At 50.6% G+C, this 17,681-nt stretch overlaps 1 protein-coding gene across 2 annotated transcripts in view; it reads left to right on the forward strand.

Annotated features, from left to right (window-relative positions):
• The window catches only part of LOC140386830 (protein Wnt-10a-like), a 62,340-nt gene extending 46,956 nt beyond the window's left edge, over positions 1 to 15,384 (forward strand). For both annotated transcript variants that reach the window (XM_072469565.1, XM_072469575.1), the window contains exon 4: positions 14,284 to 15,384. In XM_072469565.1, the coding sequence (XP_072325666.1) occupies positions 14,284 to 14,754 (471 nt within the window). In that variant the 3' untranslated portion in view covers positions 14,755 to 15,384. The remainder of the gene's footprint in view (positions 1 to 14,283) is intronic.
• The last annotated feature ends 2,297 nt before the right edge of the window (positions 15,385 to 17,681 follow it).

Below are 17,681 nucleotides of genomic sequence, written 5' to 3' on the forward strand. Positions count from 1 at the left end.
TCTGATGGCAGCAGGGAAGAAGCTGTTCTTGAGTCGGTCGGTACGTGACCTCAAACTTTGGTATCTGTTTCCTGACGGAAGAGAGTATGTCCGGGGTGCGTGGGGTCCTTAATTATGCTGGCTGCCTTTCTGAGGCAGCGGGAATTATAGATAGAGTGAATGGATGGGAGGCTGATGGACTGGGCTACATTCATGTCCTTTTGTAGTTTCCTGCGGTCTTGGGCAGAGCAGGCTCCATACCAAGCTGTGATACAACCAGAAAGAATGCTTTCTATGGTGCATCTGTAGAAGTTGGTGAGGGTCGTAGCTGACATGCCAAGTTTCCTTAGTCTTTTGAGAAAGTAGAGTCGTTGGTGGGCTTTCTTAACTATAGTGTCGGCATGGGGGGACCAAGACAGGCTGTTGGTGATCTGTACACCTAAAAACTTGAAGCTCTTGACTCTTTCTACTTCATTCCCATTGATGTAGACAGGGGCATGTTCTCCACTACGCTTCCTGAAGTCGATGACAATCTCCTTCGTTTTGTTGACATTGAGGGAGAGATTATTGTCATCGCACCAGTTCACCAGATTCTCTATCTCATTCCTGTATTCTGTCTCGTCATTGTTTGAAATCCGACCCACTACGGGGGTGTCATCAGCAAATTTGAAAATCGAGTTGGAGGGGAATTTGGCCACACAGTCATAGGTGTAGAAGGAGTATAGTAGGGGGCTGAGGACACAGCCTTGTGGGGCACCGGTGTTGAGGATGATCGTGGAGGAGGTGTTGTTGCCTATCTTTACTGACTGTGGCCTGTGGGTGAGAAAGTTTAGGAGCCAGTCGCAGGGGGAGGAGCCGAGGCCAACGGAGTTTGGAGATGAGTTTCGTAGGAATGATAGTGTTGAAGGCTGAGCTGTAGTCAATAAATAGGAGTCTTTGATCCCACTGGTGTGACACTGATCACAGATTCATTCAAGCTTTTATATATCACTCGGCGTCTGCACATTCTCCCCGTGTCTGCGCGGGTTTCCTCCGGGTGCTCCGGTTCCCTCCCATAAGTCCTGAAAGACGCGCTGTTAGGTAATTTGGATTCTGAATTCTCCCTCCGTGTACCCGAACAGGTGCCGGAGTGTGGAGATTAGGGGCTTTTCACAGTAACTTCATTGCAGTGTCAACGTAAGCCTACTTGTGAGAATAAAGATTATTATAGTACTTCCTATAACAGGTCACTAGTGTGTGGTCAGGGGCTTGTAGCTTGAGGGCCACCACTCCATTGTGGCTGAGCAGGAGCCTCTCACGTTCTTACCACAAGCTGTTGGAAGGATTTGGTCACATAACAAAAGCACCTTCCTCGGCCACCATGTCCTGGGATGGGACTCTGTCGTAACCTACACGAGACCCGTGGGCGGAGCTAATTAGACTCCCCGCGCATCTCGTGGAGTACGAGCTTCCCCCGCTGAGGGGCGGAGCTCCCTTATCAGTGTGAGAGCAAAGCAGAATGTAAAAACCCCAGCCCGGGAGTGGGCTGGGTGCCTTCTGGGACCATTGTACATAGAGTCTTTGTTCGATTGTAAGTAAATCTTTTGTCCTATCCTTCCTGTGAGGCCGCACCGTGAACTCAACAGACCCGAAACCGGAGCTTCTGGCTCAGAGATAGGGACGCTACCCACTGCGTCGTAGGATGTCAGTCTCTCTTTACAAGTGCTCTAAGCACTTAATTGACCAATGACCTTCACCAGTGTATCGGATAAATATAATTAACACACCATTGACACCTGATGGATAATTGCCCTGTTATTTGATAATGACAAACCAAAATGGAAATTAGATATATACTTGAATAGATTAATGGGGAAAGAACCTGCCCTGATGGGCTGAATGGTCTCCTTGTACGCCATATTGTTCTATGATTATAGACTTCGGCCCCTAGCAATATTTTACCCTGGTCCCAGTGGGAAGGTTCATTATAATCAGCCAAACTCCATCCTCTGATAAGAGAAACTTAATTATCAATCCTCCGGACATTTGGCTCAAGGGTTAATGTGGTTCATGAGAAGTGGGGGGAGAGCACAGTCTCAGTAAAAATCTCAAAATGGTGATGCACATTGGTACAGCTATGGAATAGTGTTGTACTGGGGGGCGGGAGAGGGAGAAAGTGATCTAGGAACGACAACAATTAAAGGTCCCAAGGCAGAAATAAAACCACCGTTCTTCCTCGGAGACCTGAATCGGGCTGAAACCAGTGAAATGCAAATTTTTCTTCCTCCCAGTCTCTCTCTCATATGCATTTTCGCTCTCTCCCGCTCTCCATTCTTATTTTGGTCCCAGTGGTTTCTCCGAGAGAGAGAGGGCGAGGAAGAAAGAGAAAGCAAAATCTCAAACCTCGTGCCTCTTCTCAAACATGCACAACTCATGTCCCATCTCCCACTTTCTTCACCACACCTCACACAGCCTGACTACATGGCCACAGGTGTAGGGAACACCTTGCAGATAAAAGTGACCCGTTTCTATTATGCTCAGTCATGTGACCAGGAAAATGTTACTTTTCAGAATCTGCAGTAAATTATATCGGATATATACCGTCCCAGTGTCAACCGTGACTACATTTCGAAAACCACATCATGAATGTAAAGTGCTTTGGAAATGTTCTGAGGTCGCGAAAGGTGTTAAATGTAAACTGGCCTGTTCCTGAATTCTTTGCTACGTTACATTTTTTAAATCTTTGACAAACATTAAACAAGTTCCAAGGGGCTGGTTTAGCACAGGGCGAAATTGTTGGCTTTGGAAGCAGACCAAGGCAGGCCAGCAGCGCGGGGTTCAATTCCCGGACCAGCCTCCCCGAACAGGCGCCGGAATGTGGCGACGAGGGGCTTTTCACAGTGACTTCATTTGAAGCCCACTTGTGACAATCAGCGATTTTCATTACATTTCATTTCATTTCATTACATTTCATTACATGTCCCATTAACTCCTGGTTTCCCAGCGTCACATTCAGCGGCACCCCAATGATGGGCTGGGGAAGCCCTCGAGGAAATTCCCACGTAAGGGAATTGCCCAGAAATGCTCACTTCCTCTGGAAAATTGCACTGAGCTGGGAACCTGACTGAAGAGATTTAAACCGCTAACTTTGGTTGGTTTTGCCAGTTTGACCCTGGGCTCGCTACTCTGAAAGAGTTCGAGGAAAAAAATAATTTCTACCTCCAGAGTACGTACTTGAAAAACTCAGACGCAGTCTCGCACGGGACAACCCCCCCCCCCCCGCCCGACACACGGCCCCACAGGAGACCCACCACACTATCCCCACCCCCGTCGCGACCCGATCCCTCTTGCCCCCACCTCCCAACCCAATCGCACATCTCTTGAGGCCTGACCTGACACCAACCTCCCCTCTCCCCCCCCCCCCCCCCCCACCCCATCTAACCTCCCCACCACCTCCACCCCCACCCTTCCCCTCTCTCTCTGGTCTGACCCCCACCCCCCGCAACCCCCCCCCCCCCCCCCCCCCCGCACCTCTCCTGTCCAACACATCCATGACCTGTTGTCTGAACCACTTACCTTTAAATTGTCCCTTCAAACATCTCCTGGCGCAGTAAAAAGGGGGCGTTCCTTACCACTCTGCAGTTCAGTCGCTGGGGAGCACGGTAGCACATTGGGTAGCACTGTGGCTTCACGGCACTAGTGTCCCAGGTTCGATTCCTGGCTTGGGTCACTGCCTGTGCAGAGTCTGCACGTTCTCCCCGTGTCTGCGTGGGTTTCCTCCGGGTGCTCCGGTTTCCTCCCACAAAGACGTGCTTGTTAGGTGAATTGGACATTCTGAATTCTCCCTCCATGTACCCGAACAGGCACCGGAATGTGGCGACTAGGGGATTTTCACCGTAACTTCATTGCAGTGTTAATGTAAGCCTACTTGTGACAATAAAGATTATTATTATAGTTACTCCGCTCCGATGGAGCCGGGGGCGCGCTTTGCTGCTCTATCCCGCCCAGCCTGAGTAAGGAATGTTGGGCGAGACAGGGGGCTTTGAAATCCCAGCGTGGGTAAGTCCGTTGAGAGCGGCAGTCCGTCGAAGATTGCCGCTCTGAGGAAGTTAGAATGTGTCTAAGTGCCTGTTTAAAGAATGTGCCCCTTTCTAATTATTAACACCTAAACGTCCCCCTGCCACCTCCACCAGCCACCGGTTAGTCTTTGCTGGCCATTTTCGTTCTGTAATTGGACTAATCCCAGCTGACAATCGCTCCACAGGTACACACATTGAACAATGAAGGATGATGGCAGGTTTAAAGGGGTAATTTTGCTCCGAGATGCTCTCTTTCTCGTTCCCTCCCTCTCTTCCCCTGCCTATAAAACATTCATTCTGTAAACAGTTGCACTCTGAGCTCTTTGAAGTCTTCTGGGCTGTAATTATATCTGCGGCTTGTTACAAATCACAGTGGAGGGATGAGGCTTTTTGAACTGGCGCTGCCTGTATTAATGCACGGTTTTACAATCTATTAAGGCAGACTTAAACGGTCAGGCTATGACCCTTTGATTTGAAACAATTGCCTGCCCGTCCCCTCATTGCTCAGAAAAATCTGTCGGGAATAGGAAGTGGTTGGAACTGGCTTGACTCCAGAGAGCTCATCACTGGCTCCCACTTGGGAGCCTGGCTCATTTAACAGCATCCCCACCTCTACATTCAATTGCCCCCTCGTTCTGGGTCACATCATTCCAGGCTGGGACTGCAGGACAGCCCTGAGGGAGTGCTGCACTGCCTGAGGTGCTGCCAATCAGGTGAAATGTTGAACCAGGTGGGTGTGAAATGTGATTGTTTTAGTCTTAAAACTAGCCCGAAAAAAAGAAAGAAAACGCTTGCGTTTCTAAAGTGACTTTCGTGGCCTCGGAATGTCCCAAAGAACTTTGGCAGCCAGTGAAATTCTTTGGAAGTGCAGCCGCCAATTTGCACACAGCAAGGTGCCACAAACAGCAGTGCGATAACGTTTTGGTGAGTTTGTTTGAAGGATAAATATCGGCCAGGGCTCCGGGATGAACTGCCCTGCTCATTTTTGGAAAGTGTCAAGGGATCTTTTGCCTCCACCCTGACAGGGCAGACAGGCCCTTTGATCAACGTCCAATCTGAAAGACACAGGAGCGCGATTCTCCATCCCCGCAGCCGGCCAATGGGGTTTCCCATTGCGGGCCCCCCTACGCCGCCGGGAAATCCGCGGGCGCGAGCGCGCTGACGGCGAAACGGCGGATCCCGTCGATGGAGAATCCATCTCGGTATCTCTGACGGTGCAGCGCTCCCTCAGCACCCCATTACCCATTTGGATTCTGTGGGACTTGAACCCGTGACCCTCTGACCGGGAGGTGGGAGGGGTACCTCTCGGGTCACAGGTCACGGACTGACTGGGAGGTGTAACGCCATGATCCTGTCACCTCAGTGGGAAAGTTTCAATCAAAGCGAGTGTAAGTCTTAATGAAACATAGAAAACTCTGAGGGGACCTGATAGGATTGATAGTGCGAGGATTTTTACTCTGGTGGGGGAGACCGTAGTTTAAAAGTAAGTGGGTCTCCCTTTGAAAACAGGATCAGGAGAGACATCGGGCTGAATTCTCCGCTTTGCGACCGCCATGAGTCTCACCTAACTATGGGGGTACGAAGGGTGAGGACGGTGAAGGGGGGGGTGGCATGAAGGGTGAGGGAGGGGTGAAGTGGGGGTAGGAAGGGTGGGGGGGGTGAAGGGGATTTTGAAGGGGCATCATGAAAGTTGCACTGCTGAAGGGGGCGGGGGATCCTGAAAGAGGGGGGGGGCTGAAAGTAGGGGCCCTAAAGGTGGGAGGGGGGTCACCATTGGCGACCCCATAGCAGAGTATGCTCACTTCAAAGGGGGGGGGGGTTGGTGCCCAGATGCCCATGAAGATGGATGGGTGTGGGGCAGGGTCACTTTCATGTCTGGGAAATTGGGTGGGGGGAGGGGCTCACAATGGCTTTTAGTGTTGGGGGGAGGTTGCCCTCGCAGGTCGAGGGTGTTGCCCGGGGGTCTCATTGTCTGTGGGTAGGGAGTGTGGGAGACCCTCAATCTTACTTTGAAATCAGAGCACCCTTTCAAAACGGTGCCCCGATCCCTGAGGAACCATTCTGGCCGGCGTATTTAATTCCCCACTGCGCAAAATAATTCTTGTGGGATTTACCAGTGAGTAACAGCCCAAGGCCTAAAATAGCAGCTAAGTGTGGGTAAATACAGGTCTGGATGTCACCAAAAAAGCCAATGGGAGTCACCCCGTCAGACCCGCCCAAACTGACAAATTTTTGGGGGCGAATTGCGTCCTAAAGAAGAATCCCGATCATTATCTTTGCTCAATAAATTGATGCACTATCAATTACCACAAAAGACGAGGGTAGTGGAATAATCAAGGCTTTATTGAGCAAAGATGTTGTGCCTCCTGTAGCTGGAACCAGAATGGCTGCAGCACCGGCGATCACACACATTTATACGCTGCCTACTGGGCGGAGCCAGCAGACAGGGATTTACCCTTAATATACGGACAGTGCCGTAATACATGTAATATACTACTGGTGGTGACTACCACAGCACCACAACCAGATCGGCCGCGATCATATTGAATGGTGGGGCAGGCTCGAAGGGCCAAATGGCCTCCTCTTGCTCTGCTGTGTTCCTGTGTGATTTGAAGAGCGGTCTCCTACACTGCCCTTGTTGAGTCTGCTGCAATCCTCACCCCACTGGCTTTGTGAGTTTGCAGAATTGGCCCGAGACAACCAATGAGGCAGACACACACACACACACATGCAGATGCAGATGCGAAGGCTAGGGGATTAATATATATTGCACGGTTGTTAAACCAGTTATGAGTGCAATTCTGAATCCAATTGTAATCGTCTTAGACGTTTTGCATATATATAAGCAATTAATTACACAAAAGCAAGATAGCCAAGGACCCTTTTGCATATCATCCCCTGTGACTGCCTACCCAAATTAGCTCCTGTTCCCGCAATGCTTCGATTTAAAGATTTTCATCCTCGTTTTTCCAGTCCCTCTCTGGCCTTGTGCCTCCCTATCTCTAAAACATCATCCAGTCCCACAATTCATCACAACCTCTGCACTCCTCCAATTCTGCCTCCTCCATTGGAGGCCGTGCCATCAGCCAATTGCCTGGGCCTTAAGCTCCGGAATTCCTTCCCTAAATCCCCCCGCCTCTCGACCTCCCTCTCTTCCTTTGAGACACCTCTTAAAATCAGAAGGTTTTTGGTCACCTCTCCTAAAGCTTGCATCTTTGGCTTGGTGTCCGATTGAGGTCGTATGAGGAGCTTTGGTATGGCTTCCTACCTCAGGCTGCTACATAAATGCCAGTGGCTGCTGGGCCCAGGGCTTTGTGGACAGATCAGGAATGTTTTAAGGCAATTGTTTGCTGGGAGTCGCCGGTTCTCCTGGGATTGTTTGTTCCTGTGCATTAATTGGTTGGGCAGTGTTTGTTCTATCGCTGACAGATGCCTGCGATTACAGGGGGGGTGGGGAGGACACTATGGGGGGTGGGGGGAGTTAACACTGAGTGATGGGACACAGAGAGGTGGAGGTCCTGGCGAAGTTGCTTGGGAACTGTCACGATTTGTAGAGTCAGCACTCGTTCGCCCACAGAGGGATTAGCCTGTGGAACGAGCTGTCAGGGAGAATTGAGGCAGACAGCACAAGATTCACTCAAACAAAACCTAAATCCCTGTGACGGAAAGAAAGTCAGAGCCCCGTACCCTCGTTCTCCTTAGCTCTAGACTGCAACAAGCCCGTAAAGGTACATTTGACCACAGCAACCCCAAATCCCTGAATGAACTGTAACTCCAACCAGCTGTGAAGAGAGGCTGGTTAGGCTGGGGTTGTTCTGCACCTGATCAAGGTGTACAAAACTATGAGTGACACAGGTAGGGTAGATAGGAGGGAACATTTCCCCTTAGTCGACAGGTCAATAACCAGGGGGCATAGATTTAAGGTAAGGGACAGGAGATTTAATAATAGTAATCTTTTATTGTAACAAGCAGGCTTACATCAACACTGCAATGAAGTTACTGTGAAAATCCCCGAGTCGCCACACCCCGGCGCCTGTTTGGGTACACGGAGAGAGAATTCAGAATGTCCAAATCACTTAACAAGCACGTCTTTCGGGGCTTGTGGGAGGAAACCGGAGCACCCGGAGGAAACCCACGCAGACACGGGGAGAACGTGCAGACTCTGCACAGACAGTGACCCAAGCCGGGAATCAAAGCTGGGGCCCTAGCGCTGTGAAGCACCAGTGCTAACCACTGTGCCGCCGTGCTGCCCATAGGGGAGATGTGCGAGGAAATAATTTTTCACCCAGAGGCTGGTGGGAATCTAGAATTCGCGGTCTGCGAGGGTGGTAGAGGCGGGAACCCTCGCAGCATTTGAGAAGCATTTGGTTGAGTGCTTGATCAAGTGCTGGAAAATGGGATTCGAACAGATAGGCGCTTGATGGTCAGCCCAGACACACTGGGCTGAAGGGCCTCCTCGGAGACATGAGTTCAAATCCCTCACGACAACATGAATTTTAACTCAGTTGGGTAAAGAACATACAGGCACATGGGCCGGGATTCTCCTTTCCGAGGCTAAATCCCCACGCATGCGGGAAAACTGGCGCCAACCACTCCGGCGTCAACAGCCCCCGAAAGTGCGGAATTCTCCGCATTTCCAGGAGCTAGGTGGACGCCTGAGGGGTCGGCGCCACGCCAACCGGCGCCGAAGGGACTGCGCGAGTTTGCACATGCGCCATAGGGCCGGCATGATGGCACGCATGCGCGGAACCGCCGGCGTGTTTTGCCGCATGCGCGGGGTGTTCCCTTCTCCGCGCCGACCGTGGCAGAGCCCTACAGGGGCAGGCGCGGAAGGAAGGAGTGCCCCACGGCACAGGCAGCCCGCAGATCAGTGGGCCCCGATCGCGGGCCAGGCCACCGTGGGGGCCTCCCCCCCGCTCCCCCCCCCCCGGGGCCGGATCCCCCCCCGCGTTCCCTGAGGACTGCCCCAGCCAACTTACCTGCCAGGTCCCGCCGTGTGTGACCATGTCTATTCCACGCCGATGGCACTAGGCAAAAACGGACGGCCGCTCGGCCCATCGGGGCCCGGGAAATTGCCGGGGGGCTGCTGCCAACGGCCCCCGACCGGCGTGGCGTGAACCCCGCCCCCGCCCGAGAAACGGCGCCGGAGAATACGGCAGCCGGCGGCGGAGTGGGATTCACGCCGCCCCCTGGGGCGGTTGGAGAATCCCGCTGATGAACTAGGAAGAAGAGTAGGCCACTCGGCCCCTCGAGCTTGCTCCGCCATTCAATAAGATCGGGAGTGATTGGATAGTAACCTCAAATCTGCATTCTGCCGACCTCCAATAACCTTTCACCCCCTTGCTAATCAAGAATCTATCTAGCTCGGCCTTAAAAATATTCAAAGATTCTGCTTCCAGTGCCTTCTGAGGAAGAGAGCTCCAGAGACGCACAACCCTTTGAGAGAAAACCTTTCCCCTCATCACTGCAATTAAAAAGCTAGCAACTGTAACTGACCAGGAAACAAAACTGGATTGCTGTAAAAATCCATCTGATGTCCTTCGGGAAAGGAAATCTGTTATCCTCACCCTTCCTCTGGGCTGATATGTGACTCCAGAACCACGAGAATGAGGTTGCCTCTGAATTGTCCTTTGAAATAGTCCGGCAAGCTACTCAGTTCCGTCGCTCTTCAAAACAGTGCCGTGGGAGCTGTTACACCCTGAGAGGGCAAACAGAGTTCAACACCTCATTTCATACGCCTCTGACAGGGCAGCACTCCATCAGCACTGAGACCCAAGTCTCTGGAGTGAACCTACAATGTTCCTTCTAGAGGTGAGCATGGCTACCAATTCAGCCCTAGCTAACATTGGTAAAATCACTCTGGTTAATCGTCGCCTATTTCCCAAAATGCACTGCGCCTTCACTGTTTGCCCCCAGGGTGCACCAGGCCTGCCTAATGGGCCACTGTTTGGCCAGAATTGGAAGTTATCCAATCCCTCTATGCGGCGAGATCTAGACGCCATCCACATTTGGACAGATAAGTGGCAGGTAATACTCATGCCCCATGACTGACAGACAGTGCCCATCTCCGACGAGAAATCGCCTAAGCACCACCCCATCATTACCATTGTCAAATCCCGCACCATCAACATGCTGGGGGCCATTGACCAGAAATGTAACCGGACCAGCCACAGGCGTACTCGGGCCAAAAGAGCAGGTCAGAGGCTGGGCATTCTGTGGCGAGTCACTCACCTCGTGATTCCCCAAAGCCTGCCCGCCAGGTACAAGGCACAAGTCAGGAGTGTGATGGAATACTCTCCCCACTTGCCTGGGTGAGTGCGACACCAAGAAACCTCGACGTTCAACGCCATCCAGGACAAAGCAGCCCACTTTGAAATAAAAATATCCTGTAAAGACTGTCGGCGTTTGTAGCTTTAAAATCATTTTGCTCCAGCTTCCTACACAAACGCCACTGACCGTTTAATTTTATTTACGTCGCAGCCTCTTGGCTGACTCACCCCAGCTCATTATCCCGTCTGTTCCCCCCCCCCCGTCCCAGTCGGTTCCATTGCTGAAGAAAGTATGAGGTGACCACTGCAAACAGCTTCAGGCAAGTGCAGTCTTGCCTCTCTCAATGCCAATGTTGGTCCAAGCTCGTCGTAGACAAAACAAAGATCTTACAATAGTTTTGAGTTTGTCTCATTCCCGTACCAACCTCTCCTCCTTCTGGGCAGCACGGTAGCATAGTGGTTAGCACAATTGCTTCACAGCTCCAGGGTCCCAGGTTCGATTCCTGGCTTGGGTCACTGTCTGTGCGGAGTCTGCACGTTCTCCCCGTGTGTGTGTGTGGGTTTCCTCCGGGTGCTCCGGTTTCCTCCCATAGTCCAAAGATGTGCAGGTTAGGTGGATTGGCCATGATAAATTGTCCTTAGTGTCCAAAATTGCCCTTAGTGTTGGGTGGGGTTATTGGGTTATGGGGATAGGGTGGAGGTGTTGACCTTGGGTAGGGTGCTCTTTCCAAGAGCCGGTGCAGACTCGATGGGCCGAATGGCCCCCTTCTGCACTTAAAATTCTATGAACAGGCGCTGGAATGTGGTGACTAGGGGCTTTTCACAGTAACTTCATTTGAAGCCTACTTGTGACAACAAGCGATTTTCATTTCATTTCATTTTCATTTAATTTCTTGTTTACCTCTGCGTATATGTTGTTTTAGTTTGTGGAGGGGAAAGAGGAACATCCAATCCCCCTGGTGGCGGTGAATGAACGGATTTCCTCTCCAATACGCACGCCTTGTCCTGCCCCTTCTGTACCCATTGACCACAGCTGGAGATCAACCTCATAGGTGATAGACAGTCTCCTGGAATCCTGTTGGTCTTGGCCAGGTCTCTAGGTTACAAGTTCAGCAACATTACCATCTTGGTACTGTGCAGTGACCAGAACACTCACTAAAATGAAAGTAAAATAGTGCAGATGCTGGAAATCTGCAATAGAAACAGAAAATGCTGACAATACTCAGCGGGGAATTGTAGCAGTAAAGGAACAAAGCATTGGGCTGGTGTAGGTGTTGGTAGCGGAACAAAGGTCAGTGCTGTCTGAAAGCCAAATAGCAGAATGTGTAAATGGCGGGATCAAGTGTTGCCTGATAGCTAAACATGAGAACAACAGGCAGAAATCTCAGCCTCATTCAGGTGCTCAAATGTTGCCATGCAGTTTGAACTTTCCTTTCTCTGAAGACCACTCAGGTATCAAAGTGTATTGAGCCATTCTAACAGGCAACGATATTCATACACTTTGTACCTGTTAGTACGAACATGTAAAACTTTGCACGTGAAACAAATGGACAGTGGTGGACAGAATAACTTCTGTCTTTAGGAAGGTGTCTTTGACATTGTTCGGCAGGCCCTGATTTTCTGACACGTCAATGCTCTCAAATTTCCGCTTGACTTACCCCAAGTTTCAAACCAAGCTGAGGCCCGACTGCCATTATAGAGCAGATTCTGACCGATTGGGATCTCCTCTAACCTTGTTGACCAACTGTCCACCATTATGGACTATCTTCAACCTTGATGACCCAATCCTGACCCCTCCACCTCTGACATTCTCTCCAAACCCCGCCATCCCCCAGGTTGGGCTACGTCTGATCCCCACTGGGAGACCTTTGACCCCGCTGACCTGTATTCGACCCTAGTGAACCACTCCCAGGAGGCCCTGGGAGCTGCCGTGCTCCGTTTGATGATCGAGTCTATCCTCTGTGGCTGCACTTTACCCCTGCAGAGATACCCGCGGATAAACTGAAAATCAAAATGCTGGAAAAATATTTGGTTCCAACAAAACGCCTTTGATGAACTTGCAGTCCCAGCACAAGTTATAATTGACCGCAGGTGGCTGTGATCCATTCTTTGGTGACTGCCCTCAATTACTGCCTCTTGCATTCCACACTATTACTTCATTAAGGCATCTGTAATTTACTAGACAAGCATATGCTTCCAAATTGACGTAAGGTATAATTAACAAAGCAACAGCATTAAAATTCACATTCTCCGACAACTGGCCAAACCTTGTGTGAGCTTTGCATTATCCCTCTCATTCGCGCGTGCGGCCTGGCGGCGGTATGACTTGGCTGTTGTGCAATATCCACTGCTGACTCTTATCAAGCACAATGGAGTATTGCTTCCCGCTCCAGGTGCCACACCCGAGGAAAGATGTGAAGGCAATGGAGAGAGAGTTCAGGAAAGGCTGAGGAGAATGGTTCCAGGGACGAGAAGCTTCAGCTGCGTAGATGGATTGGAGAAGTTAGGACTGTTTTCCTGAATGAAGACAAGGCAGAGAGGGGATCTGGAGAGAGCAGATAGGGGGGAACCGTTCCCATTGGCGGAAGGGCCGAGACCGAGAGGGCACAGATTTGAGATCATTGGCAAAAGACGCAAAAGCGACGCGAGAAAAACCTTTTGCAGGCAGCGAGTGGTTAGGATCTGGGATGTACAGCCTGCAGAGTGTGGTGGAGGCAGATTCAACTGAGGCTTTCAGGAGGGAAGTGGATTGTTAACTAAAAAGGGAGAATGTGTCGGCTCATGGGGAGACGCTGGGCAGCACGGTAGCATAGTGGTTGGCACTGTTGCCTCACAGCGCCAGGGACCCGGGTTCCCGGCTTGGGTCACTGTCTGTGCGGAGTCTGCACGTTCCCCCCGTGTCTGCGTGGGTTTCCTCCGGGTGCAAATAGAACATACAGTGCAGAAGGAGGCCATTCGGCCCATCGAGTCTGCACCGACCCACTTAAGCCCTCACTTCCACCCTGTCCCCGTAACCCAATAACCCCTCCTCACCTCTTTTTTTGGTCACTAAGGTCTATTTATCATGGCCAATCCACCTAACCTGCACGTCTTTGGACTCTGGGAGGAAACCGGAGCACCCGGAGGTAACCCACGCACACACGGGGAGAACGTGCAGACTCCGCATAGACAGCCACCCGAGGCCTGGAATGCAGAGACCCAGGCTAATGTTCTGGGGACAAGGGTTCAAATCTCACCACGGCAGCTGGTGGAATTTGAATTCAATTGATGAATGTGGGATATCGTAGATTGTTGTGCAAGCCCATTTGATTCACTAATATCTGTTAAGGAAGGAAATCTGCCATCCATACCCAGTCTGGCCCACGTGTGAGACCCACAGCAATGGGTCTGCCACTTAACTGCCCTCTAAAATTGTTGAACAAGCCATTCAGTTCAAGGGCAATTAGGGATAGGGCGGCACATTGTGGCACAGTGGTTAACACCGTTGCCTCACAGCGCCAGGGACCCGGGTATGATCCGGCCTCGGGTGGCTGTCTGTGCGGAGTCTGCACGTTCTCCCCGTGTCTGCGTGGGTTTCCTCCGGGTGCTCCAGTTTCCTCCCACAGTCCAAAGATGTACAGGTTAGGTGGATTGGCCATGATAAAATTGCCCTTAGTGTCCAAAAGGTTAGTTGGGGTTACTGGGTTACAGGGATAGGGTCGGGGCGTGGGCCTCGGTAGAGTGCTCTACCCAAGTGTCGGTGCAGTCTCGATGGGCCGAATGGCCTCCTTCTGCACTGTGGAGATTCTATGATTCTGCTATAATTTTATGAAGTGCTGCCCAGCCAGCGAAAGCCACGCCCCATGAGAGAATAACAAAAGAAATGTTCTAAATGGCAAATTCTGACATCCAAAGAGATATTTGATCACTTGTCCCTGGACGCTGGGTGGTGTCTGATCTAAGTCTCTGTTCTTTTTCTCCCCCTGTTTTCTCCTCAGATGATAGCAGAGAACATGAAGAGGAAGTGCAAATGCCATGGCACGTCGGGGAGCTGCCAGCTGAAGACCTGCTGGCAGGTGACCCCGGACTTCAGGACAGTGGGCGCCCTGCTGAAGCACAAGTTCTACAACGCCACGCTGATAAAGGCCCACAACCGCAACACGGGCCAGGTGGAGCATGCCCACCACCACCCGCACCGGCGGAAATCCAGCGCCGGCGAGCTGGTCTTCTTCGAGGAGTCGCCCAACTTCTGCGAGAGCGAGCCCAAGCTGGACTCGGCGGGGACCCGGGGGCGCATCTGCAACAAGACCAGCCCCGGCCTGGACAACTGCGAGAGCCTGTGCTGCGGCCGGGGTCACAACATCCTGAGGCAAACCCGCCGGGAGAGGTGTAACTGTAAATTCCACTGGTGCTGCTACGTGGCCTGTGAGGAGTGTCGGGTGACCGAGTGGGTCAGCGTGTGCAAGTAACCACCGCCGGCGGTAAACAAAGGAACAACGGAAATCAAGTGGGGAACAACATAAATTAAGGAAAAGGATACAGTTCCGCCAAAGAGGTGTTGGACCCTATATTTCTGCACTGCTTTATTTGAATGTTTTTTGATCGGAGGTGAGCCAGGACAAACTTCCACCCTCCACCCCTTCCTTTCCTCGATCTCGGCCCCGTTATCTTTTTTTCCAGAATTCCCTGGAACGAGGCCGGAAACCTCTGCCGAAATGAATCGTTTCTCTGGTTTCTTCCCGCTTCGCACCTTTACGACGTAATTCGCACTTTTACGACGTAAGACTTTTGAACCTTTCGCAGAACGCGCTTGGGAGCAGCAGAGACTAAGAGACTCCGGAATTACTTCAAAGACTTGTTGACCAAAAAAAAAAAAATTGCGGAGAAGGAGAAGAAAAAAAAAGCAACCAAGAGAAAGACAGGGGGGAGAAAAAAAACAAACAAATGTGTAATTATTTGTCAGAGTGTGTTCACTTTTTTTTTTCGCATTGTTTAATGTATTATAAGTTATTTTAATATAACGGATACTTGTACTTCATGAAAGTATTCGGTTAACGATGTGTTTAGTGTTAATATTAAACAGAACGTCAAAGTGACAAGCTATTGGAATCATTGCTTGTGTGGTCGTATCAAGGCGTCAACTGCACCTACTGTGGGTTTAAGGGCAAAAGGGGTCCGATCTATCCTAGTGACGAGAGAAAGTGCTGGAAAAACTCAGCAGGTCTGGCAGCATCTACAGTGAGAGAAACACAGGGTTAACCTTTAATAAACACATAGAAAATAGGGACAGGAGGAGGCCATTTGGCCCTCCGAGCCTGCTCCGCCATTCAATACGATCATGGCTGATCATCCAAGCCAGTAACATATTCCCGCATTCTCCCATAGCCTTTGATTACTTTAGTCCCAAGAGCTACATCTAAATCCTTCCTGGAAACACACAAGGCTTCAGCCTCGACTGCTTTCTGTGGCCGAGAATTCCACAGGCTCACCATTTTCTGGATGAAGAAATTTCTCATCATCTTAGTCCTAAATTGTTTACACCCCCGTACTTAGACTGTGACTTCCCAAGTCCTGGTTCTGGACTCCCCCTGCCCACATCCCCCACATTGGGAACTGTTGCTCTTTTTAACCTTAGTCTATTTGCTCTGTTTACGTCACCTTTGCTCATGAGTCGCCAGGTATCTTTATGATACCGCCACGTGGTTCAAGTTCAGGTTATGATTAATAATACAGCACACCGCTTAGTAAGGATTAAAACAACGGTCATTTATTATATACAACAAGCAATATTAATACCCTAATACTACTATTTATATAATAAACCTATCACTACTGGCCAATACTTAACTTTAGGAAGAGCCCACCAGGTCAGGGAAACGAATGGCTTGTCCAATCAAATCTGGCCCGCGGGATTCAAAAGGCTGCTACAGGTCGGTGGCTAGGTGTCTCTACCGGATAGCGATCGTTGGATTCAAACTTACAGTTGCCGGTGGCTGGTCTTGCGAAGATCTCGAGCAGGCGAAGATGAGAGAGAGAGAGATCTGAACTTGGACCTTAACTTTTATAGGGCCCAGGGGCTTCCCGCCTCCCGGGGCGGCCCTTGACCCTGAGTCCCAAGTGATTGGATTCTGGCCCCAATCTCTGGGGTCGATGTGTCCAATGGTGAGGCGATTCCTCGATCGGGGGGTGGTCGCTCACCTGTCTTTGTTTCGGCCACTGCAGGTGCCGACAGGTCTGGCCCGGTATTCAATTGCTAATATGTTGCAATTGTTCCCGGGGATAGCCGATTTAACTGTGGATGTCTGAATAGATTGGCTGCAAACAGTCCTGAATGCAACTGCGAATACCTGGGTTGATGGGCTGTTGATAGCCCTGAGTATCGATCTGGGCTACCTTCCCAGAGCCTAATATGCAAAACTGTCTGCAGCTGCCTGCTTGTGTCTTCTTGGCTGCTTTTCCCAGCAGTCTTTCGGGTTAGCCGTTTTAAACTGGGTTTTGGCCAGATTAATCGGAACACAGCCATTTTACATGGCTACAGAACATTCTTCTTCCATCTACCCTGTCTAGTCCTGTTAGAATCCAAAAGGTTTCTGTGAGATACCCCCCATTCTTCTGAATTCCAGCGAATATAATCCTAACCGGCTTAATTTCCCCTCATATGTCAGTCCTACCATCCCAGGAATAAGTCTGGCAAACCTTCTCTGCACTCCCTCCATAGTGTGAAGATTCTTCATCAGATAACAAAAACAAAACTGCACACAACATTCCAGGTGTGGCCTCACCAAGGCCCTGCATAATTGCAGCAAGACATCCCAGCTCTTGTCCTCGAATCCTCTCGCTATGAAGGCCAACACACCATTTGCCTTCTTTACCGCCTGCTGTACCTGCAGGCTTATCTTCAGTGTCTGGTGTATGAGGACACCCTGGTCCCGCTGCACATTCCCCTCTCTCAATCTATAGCCATTCAGATAATAATCTGCCGTCCTACTTTTTCCACCAAAGTGGATAGCCTCACATCTATCCGCATTGTACTGCATCTGCCATTCATTTGCCCACTCACTCAGCCTGTCCAAATCGCACTGAAGCATCTCTGCATCCTCCTCACAGCTCACCCTCCCATCCAGCTTGGTGGCATCATTTAGTTCCCTCATTTCAAACATGAATATATATGGTGAATAGCTGTGATACCCTACTAGTCACTGCCAGCCATTTGGAAAAAGACCTGTTTATTCTTTGTTCTCTATTTGCCAACCAGTTTTCTATCCATCCCAATGCACTACCCAAAATCCCATGCACTGTCATTTTACACGCTAATCTCCAATGTGGGAGTTTGTTGAAAGCCTTCTGGAAGTCCAAATGTAGCACATCCACTAGCTCCCCCTCATCAACTCTACTC

The sequence above is a fragment of the Scyliorhinus torazame genome, chromosome 2 (genome assembly GCF_047496885.1).
Source record: "Scyliorhinus torazame isolate Kashiwa2021f chromosome 2, sScyTor2.1, whole genome shotgun sequence".
NCBI lineage: Eukaryota > Metazoa > Chordata > Chondrichthyes > Carcharhiniformes > Scyliorhinidae > Scyliorhinus > Scyliorhinus torazame.